General features: G+C 46.7%; 2 protein-coding genes across 2 annotated transcripts; both read left to right on the forward strand.

The window, feature by feature from the left end:
- Window positions 1-6326: 6326 nt before the first annotated feature.
- Window positions 6327-9067, forward strand: LOC137674111 (acidic mammalian chitinase-like). The gene is made up of 9 exons (XM_068419281.1): window positions 6327-6646; window positions 6894-6950; window positions 7056-7221; window positions 7331-7455; window positions 7923-8031; window positions 8124-8309; window positions 8466-8585; window positions 8683-8824; window positions 8985-9067. Exons 1-9 carry the CDS (start codon window positions 6369-6371, stop codon window positions 8999-9001), a joined length of 1200 nt encoding a protein of 399 aa, XP_068275382.1. The 5' UTR covers window positions 6327-6368; the 3' UTR covers window positions 9002-9067.
- A 4512-nt stretch (window positions 9068-13579) lies between these two features.
- On the forward strand, window positions 13580-18008 carry LOC137674108 (acidic mammalian chitinase-like). Its single transcript, XM_068419277.1, has 11 exons — window positions 13580-13604; window positions 14263-14292; window positions 14886-15087; window positions 15407-15463; window positions 15569-15734; window positions 15844-15968; window positions 16439-16562; window positions 16688-16873; window positions 17029-17148; window positions 17246-17387; window positions 17737-18008. Exons 1-11 carry the CDS (start codon window positions 13580-13582, stop codon window positions 18006-18008), a joined length of 1449 nt encoding a protein of 482 aa, XP_068275378.1.
- Window positions 18009-18017: the final 9 nt, after the last annotated feature.

An 18017-nucleotide genomic window follows, 5' to 3' on the forward strand; every position in this document is an offset into this window, starting at 1 on the left:
TGACTTCTGGGCTATTTTAAGCTCAGTTTGAGGTTAAAGGACATCTAGAGCCACTGCTTAAGTAGTGAATGTTTTATTTAAAGGCTATTTGGTTGCTAGAACTTCTAGGGCCCAAAATGCTATTGAATTATTTTAAGAGCCTTTATCATGCTAATGTAGCAAGAATGTTCATGGACATAAGCGAGAGGAGCATGTACCATTTTGGGGGTACATTTTTAGACCCATATATTTTTCTCATTCAATTGTAGCGTAGCAGTTAGAGGCGCTGGGTCAGCTACTCCCCTGCATGCAGACACCTGCCTGGGTTGTCTCAGCAACAGTTGCTTCAATACTCTCTTGTTATGTCCTGTAAATGTTTAATGGGAAGCTTATCTCACTTACCTATACAGATGGCTCAGGTTATAGAGCTTGTGAACAAGGATTAATTGGAAATGGGCAGATGTTGACTAACCAGAAAAAGAGCTTAGTAAGTAATTAGATGAGCTGGCATGCTGTTGTGGGGGCAGAGCTGCCTCTGAAGGGTTCAGAGGAAAAAGGACAAGCCCAAAAGGCAGTTCCTGTAGCCCTGCTGTAAGTTACTGGTAACAACTAGACCTCACAAACACTGGGTGCAAATGTAAGACTGTGGCCGTACGTCAGTGCCCGGCTTGGTGACGGCTGCAGTGTGCAGTGATGGATTAGCACCCAATACTCTCAGCTAGTCTCAGCTCGCAATCCAGGGCATCTTGTTCTTTCCTCACAGATAATGGGGATTGTCGGGGTGAGATGGATGGGGAAAACAGGTCATGTTACACGGAGCAGCCTGGTTGAACCTGCCACTTTGAATCCTGACTGTAAGAAGTTCAAGATCTGCATGCTCGGTGCTGATATTTTTCTAAATAATAGATTATAATAGTTTAGGCTCTAATATGCATTATCAATCTTAAGTGGATTTTTGAAGATTATATGCTTTAATAAATCCAATTTTTAAAAGCTCAGACTATAAAAAATTTGCATGTGACATAAGGTGCATAAAAATAGAGAAAGGAAAGAAAAATCCAGAGCAGCTGAAACAAAGCATTCTTCATGTGATATTTCCTTAGCTAAAATAACACCCACGGGCGTGTTCATTCACGCATACATAACCTTTTTGCAGTACGTTTTGCCCACCTGCACACACCTGCATTTGGGCACAGATATTTATGTGCAAGCGAGCTATTTGTGAGTCTGTATCCTATGCACACATGCCCCCTCTCGAAGGCCTGTTCTCACTTGCTGACAGACCAGGAAATAATTCTTGGGACTAACACTTGGATACAAGGATAGGTGGAAGGATCTGCAGCCCATTCCTAGGCACAGAGAGCACCCTGTTCACTGGGGTTCACCACCACCACAGAGAGCTGGTGAATGCATTGCCTCAATCCTGATCGCTAGGGAATGTTAGGAGGATGCCTGCAGTGTAGAGTCAAGGTTTATTGGAGGAACAGGATGGCCAGAAATCAAGTTTGAGTATTTCACAACATCAGAGAAGCTTGAGATTTGTTTACAGCGCCTAATTATAGCAGTTTAGTGCCAACAGAGAACAAGGAAAGATGAAAGATGTGCTGTAAGGAAAGAATATGCAATGGGTGATTGCAGTACTGCATCAAATTCCTCATGAAAAGAACTCTTTTAAGTCCTTATAAAATATACCTGGGGACAAAAGGTGAATAAACGATGACACTGTAGAAGTAGCTGGGGAAATGGCTGCAGCATTTCGTAATCAGAGTGAGTCAGAGATGATATTTCTGGGAACATACATGCAGAAGGCAAGAATTTCCCCCGGGAGGCAGGGAATGGTTGGTATCTGGAAATCAGCAGTTCTTTAGTTCCACTCAATAAGCTGCAAAGAGAAGGGAAATCAGATGCCAGAGGAAGATGGCGTGAAGCAGAACAGATCCAGCCTTTGTAATGAGGAGTTAGTACTGGGGAAAGCAGGCTTCAAAATAGAGACCTTTAAACACATGAACTGGTGTCGTAAGAATCAGAGATACGAGTCTCTCCTGGCTGTCCTACATAGGCAAAGTGCCCTGAACGCCTGCCTGCGCAAGGTCCCTGCTCAAGACCTACGTGGTGTAATTATCTTTTGGAGGAGGGAATCTGAGGAGCTTTAAAGCTCCTAATTTCTTGCCATGAATCTGAACAAGAACAGATGCCAGACATTTCTTGTGCATCATATGCTCCTGGAGCATGTTACACTGCAGGTAGCAGTGCCTGGGCTTCCCACAGGATGGTTCTCATGGCAGCAGCAACACGAGTCTTTCAGCTATAGCAAATGATCTGTTTAGAAGAATAGAAAGGGACTCGGAGCAGGACAGCTCCCAAATCACTCTCAAAGCTCTCAGTCAGGCAGCTGAGCAGATGCCAGACCCACAGGCGTTCCAGCTATCTCCTCTTTGCGGAGATACTGTTACACCAGCCACCATCACCTCTGTGTGCTGCACAGTGAAGGACACGTCCAAGGCTTACGTGACTTGGAGTAGGAGAGACCCTTTTTCGGGACTCTATTTACAGGCATCGGATTATAGTGACAGTAACTTAAGCAATTGTATATGCACCCAACTGGATGTGGAGCCAGATTTTCACGTTTGGCCACTGACACTACAGCCGTATTTTCTTAATTCTCTGTCAGACTCCTGAAGAGAGTGGGACCGTTTTCCGAAAGGTCAGCAGCCCCTAAATAGAGTTCGGCTATTAAAAGCTGTTAAGCCAGTGAGAGCTGTATGTATATTCCCAGAAATATCATCCTGACATGTTGCAAGGTTAGGCTAGTTTTTGGACAGATGTCTTTAATAGCTCTTCTTTCACTCTAAGATAGTCATGTCTTACGTAGGTTATCCAGCTTTGGAGAAATGAACTGAACAAACTTTAGCCTTTATCTTGGTTATTTTTCTATAGCAAGAATGAAGCATTCAATTTCTATTTGAAAGCACAAAAAATGTCCTGTTAATCTCAGATCTCTATTTGTAATTATACAAAGAGGAGCAGCAACTAAGCTTTCTAGCCTGCAACCACATTTCTTCTTGAAACATGATCAGAAGACTGGTAGAAAAGCAATCTGTCTACATGGTTGGGAAGAGCAAGCGACATCGACACCTACTGTTGGCTATTTTAATTGCTGATATTTGATGATTGAAGTACCCAGCCACTGACCACAAGATTCTTGTAAAGGAGGAGGAAGATGCTCTCCTTAGTTAAAACTACATGCTAATATTTTTATTTTGCTTTTATTTTGCCTCCTGCAGTGCTTTCAAGGTGCATTTAATTGCAAATCAAGAAGCTGCACGTGCAAGGAAACTTCCTTGACCTCAATTTCTTCCTTCGTTTAATTCATGGAATTAGATGATTCTTTATGAGTGAGAGTTTTTTATGAGGCTAGCTGATAAAAATGAAAGAGCTGAAAACTAATGCTGCAAGTATCAGACAAGGCTGTGCTGTATGCTAAGTGAGAGAGAGCATGCTGATTTCTCAGGAGATTCAACCTGTCTGGCTCATAAGGAAATGAGGTTCCCATACAGACCTCTAGGAGCGTATCAGAAAGCACTATCGAGCTAAGTACAGAGCATAGGTTTGAAAGAAAGAGTTTATCACATTTTACCATAGTGCCAGATCATATTTAACACCCTTAAAGTGCTTCACACTAAAAAGTTAATCATTGTGATTTCCTTCATGCACAGCTGTTTTTTTCCAGCCCATTAAAGAGAATTTAAGCATAGGATGAAATGACTCTCCCAAGAGGCAACGGAAAAATTTATCTAGCTGGCAGAAAGAGCTTACCTCTATGTCTTCCCTCCAAACACTGCCCTTTTCCTCCTCAGAAACTTTCAGCAAGCTAGCTTCAACAGACTTTCCACAATTCTGAACAGCTTCCTGTTGTTCATATCAGGAATTTGTGAAAAGAGATTAGAGAAAAAGGCTCCAGAGCTAGAAACAACCACCATTAAAGAGGAAAAAGTCTAACAACATAGAAGATATCAATGCTCGTACTTGCTCCTATGGTAGCCTATATTACTCCAGCAAATATTGCTTCTCCCTGCTACTCCCAATGTAGCTATACATATATGCAGATATATCTGGAGTAAATTCCCTTAGGAAAATTCCCAAGGGATTTCCAAGAACACCACTCCACACTAAGAAAAAAAACACACTGGCAACAGATTGTCTCCATGGTGGTAGTCAGTTGTCCGCCTGCAGTGAGGAACATCAGATCAGCAGCCCAAAACAGGCAGAGCTCTCCCCAGGATTTTACTGCCAAAATCACACAGCTGCTCACATCCAAATCCAGATGCATTTAAGCCAGCTCAACAGCACCTTTGCATTGCCAATGTGATAGGAAGCAGCCTCGCTTCTCATGGAAATCCAAACCTGGATCTTGCATACCCAGACACCTAATACACGTCTCCGCATCGCTAACACGAACCTTGGCTGTTGTAACGCTCCCATCAGCACGCCTGTACCGGCTGCCAGCTCCAATCTCCCTGTACCAGGAGCCCCATACCCGTACCTCTGCGGCCAGATAAGGGTTAGGATAGGGCTCTCCAAAACACACAGCGCCATTGCATTGACCTTTACTTTTCTCCCCACTTTAGCCTTCCACAGTGACCCACCTAATCACCATGGCCAGGGCAGGGAGAACAAATCAGCCTCTCTAAAGCAATGCCTCGTCCCTCTCATAGAGCTTGACCTCCAAGAAATAGTGCTTCTCCCTGAAGAAAATTATTTTAATAAGTGGGAGAATGACTTGGCAGAAGCTGTCTTGGTTTCCTTTACTGACGGGACACCAGGAAGCCCTCTCCGCTTCCCTGAAGTGACACCACCTCAGATGGTGTGGGCAAGACAGCTCAGACCACAAAGCCCCCTGGGTCCCGACACACAGTTTGCCTACAGCAAGTGAGCCCAGTTCCTGGGTCCCCCAAAAAGCCCATTGCTCTGAGCCTAAGCCCTCCTCAGTCCTGCCTCGCTGACGGCCCCCGCCAAGGAGACAAAACCCTTGTCAACCACCTTTGCTTTGGCAGAGCCTACCACCTCCGGGCAGACACAATGACAGCGCAAGGTGGACACTTCAGCCACCTACCACTGCATAATCGCCAGTGTTGACACAAAGCCTGTTGCTGTAAGCAAAATTTCTAAGGAGAAAAGCCATCTAATCTTGTTCTTCAGCTACTCTCACGTCACCACCACATGGCACAGCCTGATACACTGGTGTCTACAGATGGAGTGTTAAGGCCCATTGTACTGGTATCATTTTCTTATGAAGATGATATTTGCCAAGTTTCGTAATGTTTGTCCATCTTTGTTGACACAAGACTGACATGAAATTAGGGAAGTGTATAAAAGTGGGAAACGGCCTGCGCCAGATCAGTCCTAGTGAAAGATGGCCAAGCTCACCTTGCTTGCCGGTAAGTCCTGCTTCAAAACTTATTTCTCTACCTTTATGATAAGTATTTGTGGGTCTTTCACTGTTATACGGGTCGGTTATACAGGAGATTTTGAGATTAAAAATGCTGCACTCTATTTTCTGTCAAAGTAAAAGATACATCAGTTACTTGCAGGAGCGAGAGGTATATTTTTTAGTACTGCTGGGGAGGATATGCTGTGCTTTAAAAACGAATAGAATTCATGGCTGTTTGAAATTCAAATGTGCCTTTTGAACAAAAATCTAAAAATCAAAATACTGCATTGTCACTTGTTTGGTTTTTTCCCTATGTTTTTACCTTAAATCATTTGACAAATTTTACCCATTTCCATACTAACACTCAGCTGACCCATGCCTGAGAATACACAGATTCTTGTATGGTTTTTATAGAAACAGTGATCACGAGATAAGGTTATATTGGGTTCAGTCTAGTCCTGCACAAGAATTTTGTTTTTCTAAGTATAAACACTAAAACCTTTGTTCTTTAACTTTTCTCTTTGAAGGTCTGGTCCTCCTGCTGAACGCCCAGATAGGTATGTGCTTTCCTCCAAAAAACAACTCTACCAAACCCGATTCAGCATCAGCATATACAGACAGGTCAAACAGGGGCACAGCAAACATGCAAAGAGCCTTCCACCTTCCAGGCACTTCACCAGAGATCCCTTCTGCCTCTCTCCTTCCTTAAGTGGCAGCAAAGGAGAAATATTCAGTCTGAGGAAGAGACCCAGCACTCAAGATGACCATGATTCATGAGTTCAAGGGTGCACGGGGCTTCTAGACTGACTCATCTACTGAAACAAAGTGGGAAGGAAAAAAATCCATTGTTATCCTTGGAGAGCCAGTTCCCAGAGCGATAACCAACCCTACTTCACTTTCTCTGAACTCCTCACCCTGCAGGGAAACACTGCCCACTCATTTCTGATCAGATCTAGTTATGATACTCTGCCTGAAGTTACTCGTATCTCTTCAGTGCAATCCAACTCTACCCCACCTCCTCTGTTTCTCTGCAGGCACTGCCTATGTGCTGTCATGTTACTTCACCAACTGGGCCCAGTACAGGCCTGGCCTGGGCAAATTCATGCCTGACAACATCGACCCATGCCTGTGCAACCATCTGATCTACGCCTTTGCTGGGATGTCCAACAATGAGATCACAACTTATGAATGGAATGACGAGACCCTTTACAAATCCTTCAACGGCCTGAAGAACCAGTACGTACCGAGAGCAAAGGGCATCACTTGTTCTCCCTCTCAGGGCCTGCCCCGTTACTCAGCATCTCTTCTCTGCACAATGGCAGCCCACTCCATGGTCAAGGCATGCCAAAGAGAAGAGACAGAGAGTGACGGGAAGGGAAAGGGAGGGCAGGGCAGGCTGTCAGCACTGATCCTCTGCGGATGGTGACAGTGGCTCAGACTTGCTTCCTTGTACTGAAACATGTTCCTGTTCCTCCCTTTGAAGGAATAGAAATCTGAAAACTCTCCTGGCGATTGGAGGATGGAATTTTGGGACCGCCAAGTAAGTTCATACCATCTCCTTCCCATAACAGCACTCGGGAAAGGGAGGGAGAGAAGGGAAGAGGCACCAACCAAACCCCATCTCTGTCCTGCTCTGCTTCCCTAGGTTCTCCACAATGGTTTCCACACCTCAGAACCGTCAGACCTTCATCAACTCCGTCATCAAATTCCTGCGCCAGCATCAATTTGATGGGCTGGACATTGACTGGGAATACCCTGGGTCCAGGGGCAGCCCGTCCCAGGACAAGGCTCTCTTTACCGTCCTGGTTAAGGTAGGCTGAAACAAAAGGCTGTGGTCAAGCCCCCTGCTCTGCACAGCTCTGGCTGCAAAGCCTGAGCCCAGAGAGTCCACACTGAGAGCTGTTTCTTGGCATCCCTCAGGAAATGCTGGCAGCCTTTGAGCAGGAAGCCAAACAGGTCAACAAGCCCCGTCTCATGATCACCGCTGCTGTTGCTGCAGGACTTTCCAACATTCAGGCTGGGTACCAGATTGCTGAGCTTGGAAAGTGAGTAACAAACCCTCAGGTGTAATTTCTGTGACAAGTGGTTTTCCTTCAAGCAGTTAAGGGAAACTGCACCATTATCTAGCAGAAACCAACCTCTGCATGTGGGGTCCCTACTCTTTTGCATAAGGCAAGAACTCTGTGAGTGGTGGTTGTTTGGTGGGAAAAGGGACATCTCAGAAAGGGAAGTATAACAACAGGCTGCTCAATGTCGTCAGGGAACATCTCTCTGTTCCCAGAATATCAGTGCAATTTCCACTCTGCCTTGGCCTCTGCCTCCCTCCTCTGGGGGAGAGAATTGGTTCCAGCACTTACAAGGCCAGCTCAAAACCAGTCTTGAAGAACCCAGACGTGCAGACAGTGGGGACATGGCCAGGGATGTGGTGGGATAAATTGCCACCACTAAAGGAACAATCAGGTCTGGGTGACTGAGCAGGCCAGGAGATAGATGTGCGCAATTTTCTCCACAGGTACTTGGACTACTTCCATGTGATGACTTACGACTTCTATAGCTCCGGGGATGGACACACAGGGGAGAACAGCCCTCTGTATGGTGGCAGTAACAGCTACCTCAGTGTTGTAAGTATATTTTGGGACCTTCTACCACAGAAATCATCCTCCTGCCTACAAATCCTGGCACAGACTTTAACTGTCGTGGTTTTTTTTTAAAGGATTATGCTATGAACTACTGGAAGAACAATGGTGCTCCAGCTGAGAAGCTCCTTGTTGGATTCCCAACCTATGGACATAACTTCAACCTCCAAAACCCATCTGACACTGCTATTGGGGCACCAACATCAGGACCTGGGCCAGCTGGACCTTACACAAAGCAGGCGGGGCTTTTGGCTTACTACGAGGTATATGTGTTCCCTCACACCTAGGCCACCAAGAACACCACAAACACTCCTCAAACTTCCCAGCAAGGAATTTTTAACCCATGGACCAATAGAAGATGCCAACTGCCCTTTTTCATAGGACACTTGCTAACTTGTCCCTCTCCCCCTTTTTCCTAGATCTGTACATTCCTCAACTCTGGAGCCACTCAGGCTTGGGATGCCCCCCAGGACGTGCCCTATGCCTACAAGAGCAGTGAATGGGTTGGCTATGACAACATCAAGAGCTTCAACATCAAGGTATGGTGGGATGTGGCTATGCTAATACTAAGGCAGGAGGCCTTCTGCAGGAGCAGGTCCCGGGACTAACTGGGATTTCTCCCCTGGCACTGAACAGGTTGACTGGCTGAAGAAGAACAACTTTGGAGGTGCTATGGTTTGGACCATTGATCTGGATGACTTCACTGGCACTTTCTGCAAGCAGGGCAAATACCCCCTGATCACCACCCTGAAGAACGGTCTTGGTCTGCAAAGCAGCGGTAAGCAACTTGAGTAACATGGTGTTTGCACTTATTACATCAGCTATAAAAAGCTTGTGTGCTCGTAACGCCATGGGACCATGAAAGGATGGTAGAGAGGAGAGTCTGTTATAAACATAATCCCTTCTCAAAGGAAAACTACTTCCTGCTTTCATTTCAGGCTGCACGTCCTATTAACAGTCCAGTCCTCAAGTCCCTGTAGCTCCTAAACATGGAAGTGGGAGTGTGATCATAAGCTGGAGTAACTACTGAAGTGACTGTGGTGGGAGTGGTTTCTGTGCTGGCAAAGCCATCCACACTCAATCAACCAGAGTAGATTTTTACCAATGCTTGAACACCCAAACTTTTTTCAGAATTGCCACGACAATCTTGTCTATAATACCAGCTGCTCCTGCTACAAATGGCCATGAAGATACCAATCCTATTACAACAAACAGATCCCTCTGATCTTATTGCCTGGAATAATAATGATTAAATAAAGTGTTCTGCAAAAGCAACAATCCTTGTTTCAACTCATCTCTGTCTTAATATTTTGATGCTCCAAGATTCTCCTCTGATACTTACACCTCTGTTCGGGCAAGAGCCTGAATCCACAAGCTGTATTTTAAACAGCCATAAATGGGCATTTTCCTGGGCTTTCTTGCTGTGCCAGTGGGGCAGTCAGCGAGAGGGAAAGAAAGCAGAAGGAAGGGACAGGGCAGATCAGGCTGTTCCACGAGAGAGCACACAGAGAAGGGTCAGGGTGGCACAACCAGGACACTGGCTCCCACAGAGCAAGGCCTGTGCATTTGACCAGGAAAAAGCATTCTGCTCCTGGAAAAGCTGCCTTCCACAGGGACCAGTCTTCAAAGCTCCCACAGCCCTGGTGCTCTGGCCATCGGTTACTCCCTGCTGCAGGAATGGTTCAGCTGAGCACGTACCGATTCACAGGCAGACTCCTGATGTGTCCTAGAGCCCCAAAAGTCCCCTCCACAGCCTGAGCTGCAAGGGACCCTCATGCCCCATTGCAGCAGCCTAAGGGCTGAATCACAAAACTGTTCTTCCTCCTCTCCCAACACAGGTTCATTTCAAAAGCATCTGCTTAGAGAAATGAGTGGGAGTGATCTCCCCTGCTGCTCAGGCGCTTCTGCCCTTCCCCTGATGCAAATGTTGTCATAAAAAAGTCAGCAAGAGCATTCTCCTTTTAAAGGACAGGGAATCAGCCTCAGATACTCCCTGGAAATCAGAGAGCCAGAAAGGCTTTGTGATAGCAGCAAGAGCAGCCCAGACTTTCTGACCAGACCCACAAGTAAGAAAAGTGAGTTTCAAAGTAGCCGAGCTTTGAGATTGCTTTGCAATAATTTGTAGGCTGTTCTGACCATAGACTATCAGTTTCGATCACTTGCTGGGGGTGCAGTTCACTCATGCACAGCACTCCAGCTCCATGGATCACTTCAGACCTCACTGAGAAGCAGAACTGAAATGATGCAGCAGCCCTGTGGGGACCTACCCAAGGGCGAGCGGCAGATTCCACCGCACTTCAGCACGCTTGACTTTCAGCACAGCTGCTGCCAACATGCAGAAGTGCAGAAAAGCTGCTCAAGAGTCTTCCATCACCTGCACACATCAGCTGCTCCAGCTTTTTGTCCTCACCTTCATTGGTCATGAATCATTTTTTCAGAAACAGACTCTGTTTGAGAAGCAGAGAGCTGGAAAAGGCTTTTAGGTGCTTGTGGCTGCAGTACACAGGCAAACACAGTCCAATCTCATATGAGCTCTGGCAACACAAGCTATACATGTGTACATATGTGCAGATATATCTGGGGTAAATTCCCTTAGGAAAATTCCCAAGGAATTTCCAAGAACACCACTCCACACTAAGAAAAAACATACTGGCAACAGATTGTCTCCATGGTGGTAGTCAGTTGTCTGCCTGCAGTGAGGAACATCAGATCAGCAGCCCAAAACAGGCAGAGCTCTCCCCAGGATTTTACTGGCAAAATCACACAGCTGCTCACATCCAAATCCAGACGCATTTAAGCCAGCTCAACAGCACCTTTGCATTGTCAATGTGATAGGAAAGAGCCTCGCTTCTCATGGAAATCCAAACCCGGATCTTGCATACCCATACACCTAACACACGTCTCCGCATCCCTAACACGAACCTTGGCTCTTGTAACGCTCCCATCAGCACGCCTGTACCGGCTGCCAGCTCCAATCTCCCTGTACCAGGAGCCCCATACCCGTACCTCTGCAGCCAGATAAGGGTTAGGATAGGGCTCTCCAAAACACACAGCGCCATTGCATTGACCTTTACTTTTCTCCCCACTTTAGCCTTCCACAGTGACCCACCTAATCGCCAGGGCAGGGAGAACAAATCAGCCTCTCTAAAGCAATGGCTCATGTACACCAAGGTTAGCAAGGCCGGGATGGCTAAGGTCTTTGGGGAAACCAGCAGGATTTAGAGAGTTTGCTGAGAGTCAGTTGTCAGCCACATCTCACAGGAGATGGGTGCAAGGCTGTGCAAGCACCATGCCTCACTCTGACAAACCTCTGGGCCTGAAAAGTTGAGAAAGCTTAAGGAACCATCCTGGAGGTGCACACCAGCAGGAACACCTGGGCACTGCTCAGATGGAGACAACAGGAAAATCAGGGTCTCCTTTCTATGAGCCATCAGAAAAGAGCCCAGGCAGGTGAAGGGCAGACAGACTTAGTCCTAGCATAGTCACAGAAGCAGCATAATGACAATTTAGTCAGTGCATGGAATGACACTAAAGCAGAAACAATCCAGATTGTGGATCTCTCTGAAACCAAACACTTCAGCTACAGGAATAATGTGCAAGGTCTCTGTCTGCATACTCAACTTTTTTTTTTCACTTGAATCCTTTTAGCTAGGACCAATTCTTCTGCCCTTAAAGCCTACCACCTTTCCCAGAGGAACCAATGGCAAACCACCTTTCTTACAACAGAAAGAAGGCAGAAAAACTCCAGGATTTGACCAACTGACATTTTTTACCACTACATGCAGACAAATTAGTGTCCTTGATCCTTCCCCAAATACTTTCCTTTTCACACTGGAACATACTTCTACAGATAACAGACCTGCAAGGCTCCAGAGGTCACTGAGGGCGGGATTTTCCGCATCTATTCTAATTGAGTTTGTACTGTGTTACTTTATTGACCAAGGAACACTCTGGAAAAATAGTCCTTGGAGATGGTTGTCTCTTTCATTATCTGCCATATCTCATGAAATCTGAAGGATTGGTCTAATGCATTTTAATCAGCAGGTCAGTGACTTCAGTGCCAGCATGTGATATGGGCAACTTTGAGGGCATTTTCCAGGCTCCCATTCAACCAAGTCTGGGTGACCTACTGGAAATTCACCTTCACATCATCTTAACAGGAATTAAGCGACATCGCAGCGCAGAGCAACTGGCCATGTGCACGCTGTGTCTTACTCTAACATTTGCACCAGCCCTGACAGTGCCTAGTGTGCAAAAGGAAAGAAACCACGTATCTCTTTGAACGCAGTAATAGCATTGAGTCTCCACCTGGACTGAGATGAAACAAAGATGAAGAAATAATATTTTGAGATAAAACCACCATTTTCAGCACCTGTAACTGCCTTTTAAAAATTTCCATTCAGATATGCTTAGAAGAAAAACATTGCATCCTTAAAGGACAAACATGAGACATCTAAGCTAAAACAGATTCATTGCTTTTTTAAAAAAAGCCTTTCGCAACAACCCCTGACAAGCTTGTATAGAATAAAAGACATTCAGGTAATTTCACTCGATGGAGCTTCACAGAAAACTAAGGCGAGAAATGAATGCTTGGCAACACAGATGTCTTTCAGTTGGGAAAAAGCTAGGCAAAAAAAGAGGGTATAAGTGTTAGAGGAAATGCAACCGGCATGATGCTCTGTCCCTGGGCTCTCTCTCATAGAGCTTGACCTCCAAGAAATAATGCTTCTGCCTGAAGAAAATTATCTTGGCAAGACACTGTCACATTTGTTCATTAGGCTGCTAAGCATCAACTCTCTGGGCCAGCAGTACGTTAATTGCTTAAGGCACATGTTAAAGCACACTTCTCACCTTCTTCTTCTCGTTTCCTGAAAACAATAGTCAACAAGTGGGCGAACAACTCAGCAGAAGCTGATTCTGATTCACTGTGGTTATGGGACACCAGGAAGCCCTCTCTGCTTCCCTGAAGTGACACCACCTCAGATGGTGTGGGCAAGACAGCTCAGATCACAAAGCCCCCTGGGTCCCGACACACAGTTTGCGTACAGCAAGTGAGCCCAGTTCCTGGGTCCCCCAAAAAGCCCATTGCTCTGAGCCTAAGCCCTCCTCAGTCCTGCCTCACTGACGGCCCCCGCCAAGGAGACAAAACCCTTGTCAACCACCTTTGCTTTGGCAGAGCCTACCACCTCCGGGCGGACACAATGACAGCACAAGGTGGACACTTCAGCCACCTACCACTGCGTAATCGCCAGTGTTGACACAAAGCCTGTCGCTGTAAGCAAAATTTCTAAGGAGAAAAGTCATCTAATCTTGTTCTTCAGCTACTCTCACATCACCACCACATGGCACAGCCTGATACACTGGTGTCTACAGATGGAGTGTTAAGGCCCATTGTACTGGTATCAATTTTGTGATACTGAACTTTACCAAGTTTCGTAATGTTTGTCCATCTTTGTTGTCACAAGACTGGTGTGAAATTGGGGAAGTGTATAAAAGTGGGAAACGGTCTGCACCAGATCAGTTCTGGTCAAAGATGGCCAAGCTCATTTTGCTTACCGGTAAGTCCTGCTTCAAAACTTATTTCTCTACCTTTATGACAAGTATTTGTGGGTCTTTCACTGTTATACTGGGTGGCTATACAGGAGATTTTTGAGGATTAAAACTGCAGCAGACTGTCTTCTGTCAAAGGGAAATATATAGCAGTTACTTTCGGGATAATGATATGTTGCATTACTTTTGGAGTTGATTTCTTTTTCTTTAGATATGCAAATTCCTGATTTAATTGCTTTATTAAATTGAAAAATAATCTTGGACCAAGTAAGAGACACTCTGATGAGGAAAAATGGTCATTCTGATAGAAAGGCTATTACTGTCTCCATAGCAGAGCATATACCAAATGGCTTCTGCTATTTCAGCCATGCTTATAGGCATCAAGTCACCTGTTGCCTAACACTGGCTGAAAGAAGCAGCAGAACATTGAGCCATTAATAACCAGAACCTCCTCTGTGTGCCCCCTTCGATCAGAATTAATTGTGACCTGGGAGACAGGTTATGCTGGGTTCAGACAGATCCTCATGAAGAGGAGCAAAAACAGGCCCATTGACAGAAGCAATTTTATTGTCTGCATTACAGGATATAGAGCAGAGAGTTTCTGCTAGTTAAGGCATTAGCTTATTTCTCAGCTCTAAGACTAATCCCACACTTTTCTCTTTGAAGGTCTGGTCCTCCTGCTGAACGCCCAGATAGGTATGTGCTTTCTACCCAAAAAACAACTCTACCAAACCCGATTCAGCATCAGCATATACAGACAGGTCAAACAGGGGCACAGCAAACACGCAAGGAGCCTTCCACCTTCCAGGCACTTCACCAGAGATCCCTTCTGCCTCTCTCCTTCCTTACGTGGTAGCAAAGGAGAAAGATTCAGTTTGGGGAAGAGACCCAGCACTCGGAACCACTCTGATTCATTAAGGGTGCAAGAGGCTCCTAGACTGACTCATCTACTGTAAGAAAGTAGGAAGGAAAGCAATCCATTGTTATCCTCGGAGAGCCAGTTCCCAGAGCGATAACCAACCCTACTTCACTTTCTCTGAACTCCTCACCTTGCAGGGAAACACTGCCCACTCATTTCTGATTAGCTCTGATTTATGTAGTTGCTAACTCCTAAGTGCAGCCCAGGGCACCGTGCCCATTCCTGGGTGACTTGAAGGATGGTTATAGAAAGTAAGATGGCCTCATGCAGCTGGGTAGCAGGACAGCGTGCTAAGAGTCCATCTGCATTTCAGAGACATGTCCTCTCTGCTCTTTTATCTTCCTACCACATCTCCTCTGTTTCTCTGCAGGCACTGCCTATGTGCTGTCATGTTACTTCACCAACTGGGCCCAGTATAGGCCTGGCCTGGGCAAATACAAGCCCGACAACATCGACCCATGCCTGTGCGACCATCTGATCTACGCCTTTGCTGGGATGGCCAACAACGAGATCACAACTATCGAATGGAACGACGAGACCCTTTACAAATCCTTCAACGGCCTGAAGAACCAGTACGTACCGAGAGCAAAGGGCATCACTTGTTCTCCCTCTCAGGGCCTGCCCCGTTACTCAGCATCTCTTCTCTGCACAATGGCAGCCCACTCCAAGGTCGAGGGATGTCAAGGAGAAGAGGCAGATAGTGACGGGGAGGGAAAGGGAGGACCGGGCAGCGTAGGCTGCCAGCACTGGTCCTGTGAGGATGACACTGGTGACAGTTACTCAGCAGGCTGATGACTTGTTCTCTGGGTTTTACACCAAAAGTTCACAGCCTACAAAGGCAGCTGCACCAGACACTTGCAGTAAAACATGTTCCTGTTCCTGCCTTTGCAGGAATGGAAATCTGAAGACCCTCCTGGCGATTGGAGGATGGAATTTCGGGACTGCCAAGTAAGTTCATACCATCTCCTTCCCACAACAGCACTCGGGAAAGGGAAGAAGAGAAGGGAAGAGGCACCAACCAAACCCCATCTCTGTCCTGCTCTGCTTCCCTAGGTTCTCCGCAATGGTTTCCACACCTCAGAACCGCCAGACCTTCATCAACTCCGTCATCAAATTCCTGCGCCAGTATGAATTTGATGGGCTGGACATTGACTGGGAATACCCTGGGTCCAGGGGCAGCCCGTCCCAGGACAAGGCTCTCTTTACCGTCCTGGTTAAGGTAGGCTGAAACAAAAGGCTTTGGTCAAGCCCCCTGCTCTGCACAGCTCTGGCTGCAAAGCCTGAGCCCAGAGAGTCCACACTGAGAGCTGTTTCTTGGCATCCCTCAGGAAATGCTGGCAGCCTTTGAGCAGGAAGCCAAACAGGTCAACAAGCCCCGTCTCATGGTCACCGCTGCTGTTGCTGCAGGACTTTCCAACATTCAGGCTGGGTACCAGATTGCTGAGCTTGGAAAGTGAGTAGCAGACCCTCAGGTGTAATTTCTGTGACAAGTGGTTTTCTTTCAAGAGGTTAAGGGAAACTGCACCATTATCTGGCAACCAACCATTAAGAGAAACCAACCTCATTGCATGTGGCCTTTGCGAAAGACAAGAAAACTACGAGGGCGGTGGTTGGTGGGGAAGAGGACATGTCAGAAAGGGAAGTATAACAACAGGCTGCTCAATGTCATCAGGGAACATCTCTCGGTTCCCAGAATATCAGTGCAATTCCCACTCTGCCTTGACCTCTTCCTCCCTCCTCTGGAGGAGAGAATTACCTTCAGCACTTACAAGGCCAGCTCAGAAAGGTCTTCAAGAACCCAGACGTTCAGACAGTGGGGACATGGCCAGGGATGTGGTGGGATAAATGGCCACCACTAAAGGAACAATCAGGTCTGGGTGACTGAGCAGGACAGGAGATAGATGTGTGCAATGTTCTCCACAGGTACCTGGACTACTTCCATGTGATGACTTATGACTTCCACGGCTCCTGGGATGGACACACTGGGGAGAACAGCCCTCTGTACAAAGGCCCAGCTGACACTGGTGCCAACATCTACTTCAATGTCGTAAGTATATTTTCCAACACTGTGTCACAGATTATTATCATGACACCAGTGATCAGAAGTTTAAGGAGTCATCCTCCTGCCTATGAATCCTGGCACAGACTTTAACTGTGGTGGTTTTTTTACAGGATTATGCTATGAACTACTGGAAGGACAATGGTGCTCCAGCTGAGAAGCTCCTTGTTGGATTCCCAACCTATGGACATAGCTTCATTCTCCAAAATCCATCTGACACCGCTGTTGGGGCACCAACATCAGGACCTGGGCCAGCTGGACCTTACACAAGGCAGTCTGGATTCTTGGCTTACTACGAGGTATATATGCTGCTAAAAACCTAGGCCACCTGGAACACAAACACCCTTCAAACTACCCAGCAAGGAATTTTTAACCCATGGACCAATAGAAAATGCCAACTGCCCTTTTCTGTAGGACACTTGCTAACTTCTCCCTTTCTCCCCCTTTTTCCTAGATCTGTACATTCCTCGACTCTGGAGCCACTCAGGCTTGGGATGCCCCCCAGGACGTGCCCTATGCCTACAAGAGCAGTGAATGGGTTGGCTATGACAACATCAAGAGCTTCAACATCAAGGTATGGTGGGATGTGGCTATGCTAATAATAAGGCAGGAGGCCTTCTGCAGGAGCAGGTCCCAGGACTAAATGGGATTTCTCCCCTGGCACTGAACAGGTTGACTGGCTGAAGAAGAACAGCTTTGGAGGTGCTATGGTTTGGGCCCTTGATATGGATGACTTCACCGGCACTTTCTGCAAGGAGGGCAAATACCCCCTGATCACCACCCTGAAGAACGGCCTTGGTCTGCAAAATGGCAGTGAGTAGCTCGTGCTTCTTGAAGGTGACTCCCTAGCTCACTGCTGACGCAGGGCTTCAGAGACCCACGAACCTTTATCTCTGGAGCCTTGGTGGATAAAGGCTTTCTGAGGTAGCCACAACTAGAGATTGCCCTGGAAAGATGCCTTCACTCTACATCCCCTGGGATGAAAGAGGAACATTATAACTCGGACCTGGGTCCAGATGTTTCAAAGGCCTGGCATGAGCCAGGCCAGACTTTGGGGGAACACACTTTAATAGCTGACCCCACCACTAAAGGGCCTATGGAGGGAGGGGAGGGCTGAGAGACTGTCAACACAAAAATAATCCCTTTTCTGCTTTTATTTCAGACTGTGTGCCACCAGCTCACCCTAATCCTCCAATCACTCAAGCTCCTAGCCAAGGAAGTGGAAGTGGAAGCGGAAGTGGGAGCGGGAGCTCAGGTGGCAATACTGGTGGCTCTAGTGGAAGTGGTTTCTGTGCTGGCAAGGCCAGCGGCCTCTATGCAGATCCAACCAACAAGAGCTCCTTCTACAACTGCGTTAATGGTGAAACCTTCCAGGAGAGCTGCCAGAGCGGCCTTGTCTTTGATACCAGCTGCTCCTGCTGCAACTGGCCATGAAGATACCAA

The sequence above is a fragment of the Nyctibius grandis genome, chromosome 27, assembly GCF_013368605.1.
Source record: "Nyctibius grandis isolate bNycGra1 chromosome 27, bNycGra1.pri, whole genome shotgun sequence".
Taxonomy (NCBI): domain Eukaryota; kingdom Metazoa; phylum Chordata; class Aves; order Nyctibiiformes; family Nyctibiidae; genus Nyctibius; species Nyctibius grandis.

What these genes read in the sequence shown, in the direction of transcription:
- LOC137674111 (XM_068419281.1), top strand. Translation starts at nt 6,369, where the DNA reads ATGATACTCTGCCTGAAGTTACTCGTATCTCTTCAGTGCAATCCAACT. An exon ending in TGGAATTTTGGGACCGCCAA is followed by an intron (nt 6,951 to 7,055) that starts GTAAGTTCATAC and finishes CTGCTTCCCTAG; the next exon opens with GTTCTCCACAATGGTTTCCA. An exon ending in TCAAGAGCTTCAACATCAAG is followed by an intron (nt 8,586 to 8,682) that starts GTATGGTGGGAT and finishes GGCACTGAACAG; the next exon opens with GTTGACTGGCTGAAGAAGAA.
- LOC137674108 (XM_068419277.1), top strand. Translation starts at nt 13,580, where the DNA reads ATGGCCAAGCTCATTTTGCTTACCG. An exon ending in TCTTTACCGTCCTGGTTAAG is followed by an intron (nt 15,735 to 15,843) that starts GTAGGCTGAAAC and finishes GGCATCCCTCAG; the next exon opens with GAAATGCTGGCAGCCTTTGA. An exon ending in GATTCTTGGCTTACTACGAG is followed by an intron (nt 16,874 to 17,028) that starts GTATATATGCTG and finishes CCTTTTTCCTAG; the next exon opens with ATCTGTACATTCCTCGACTC.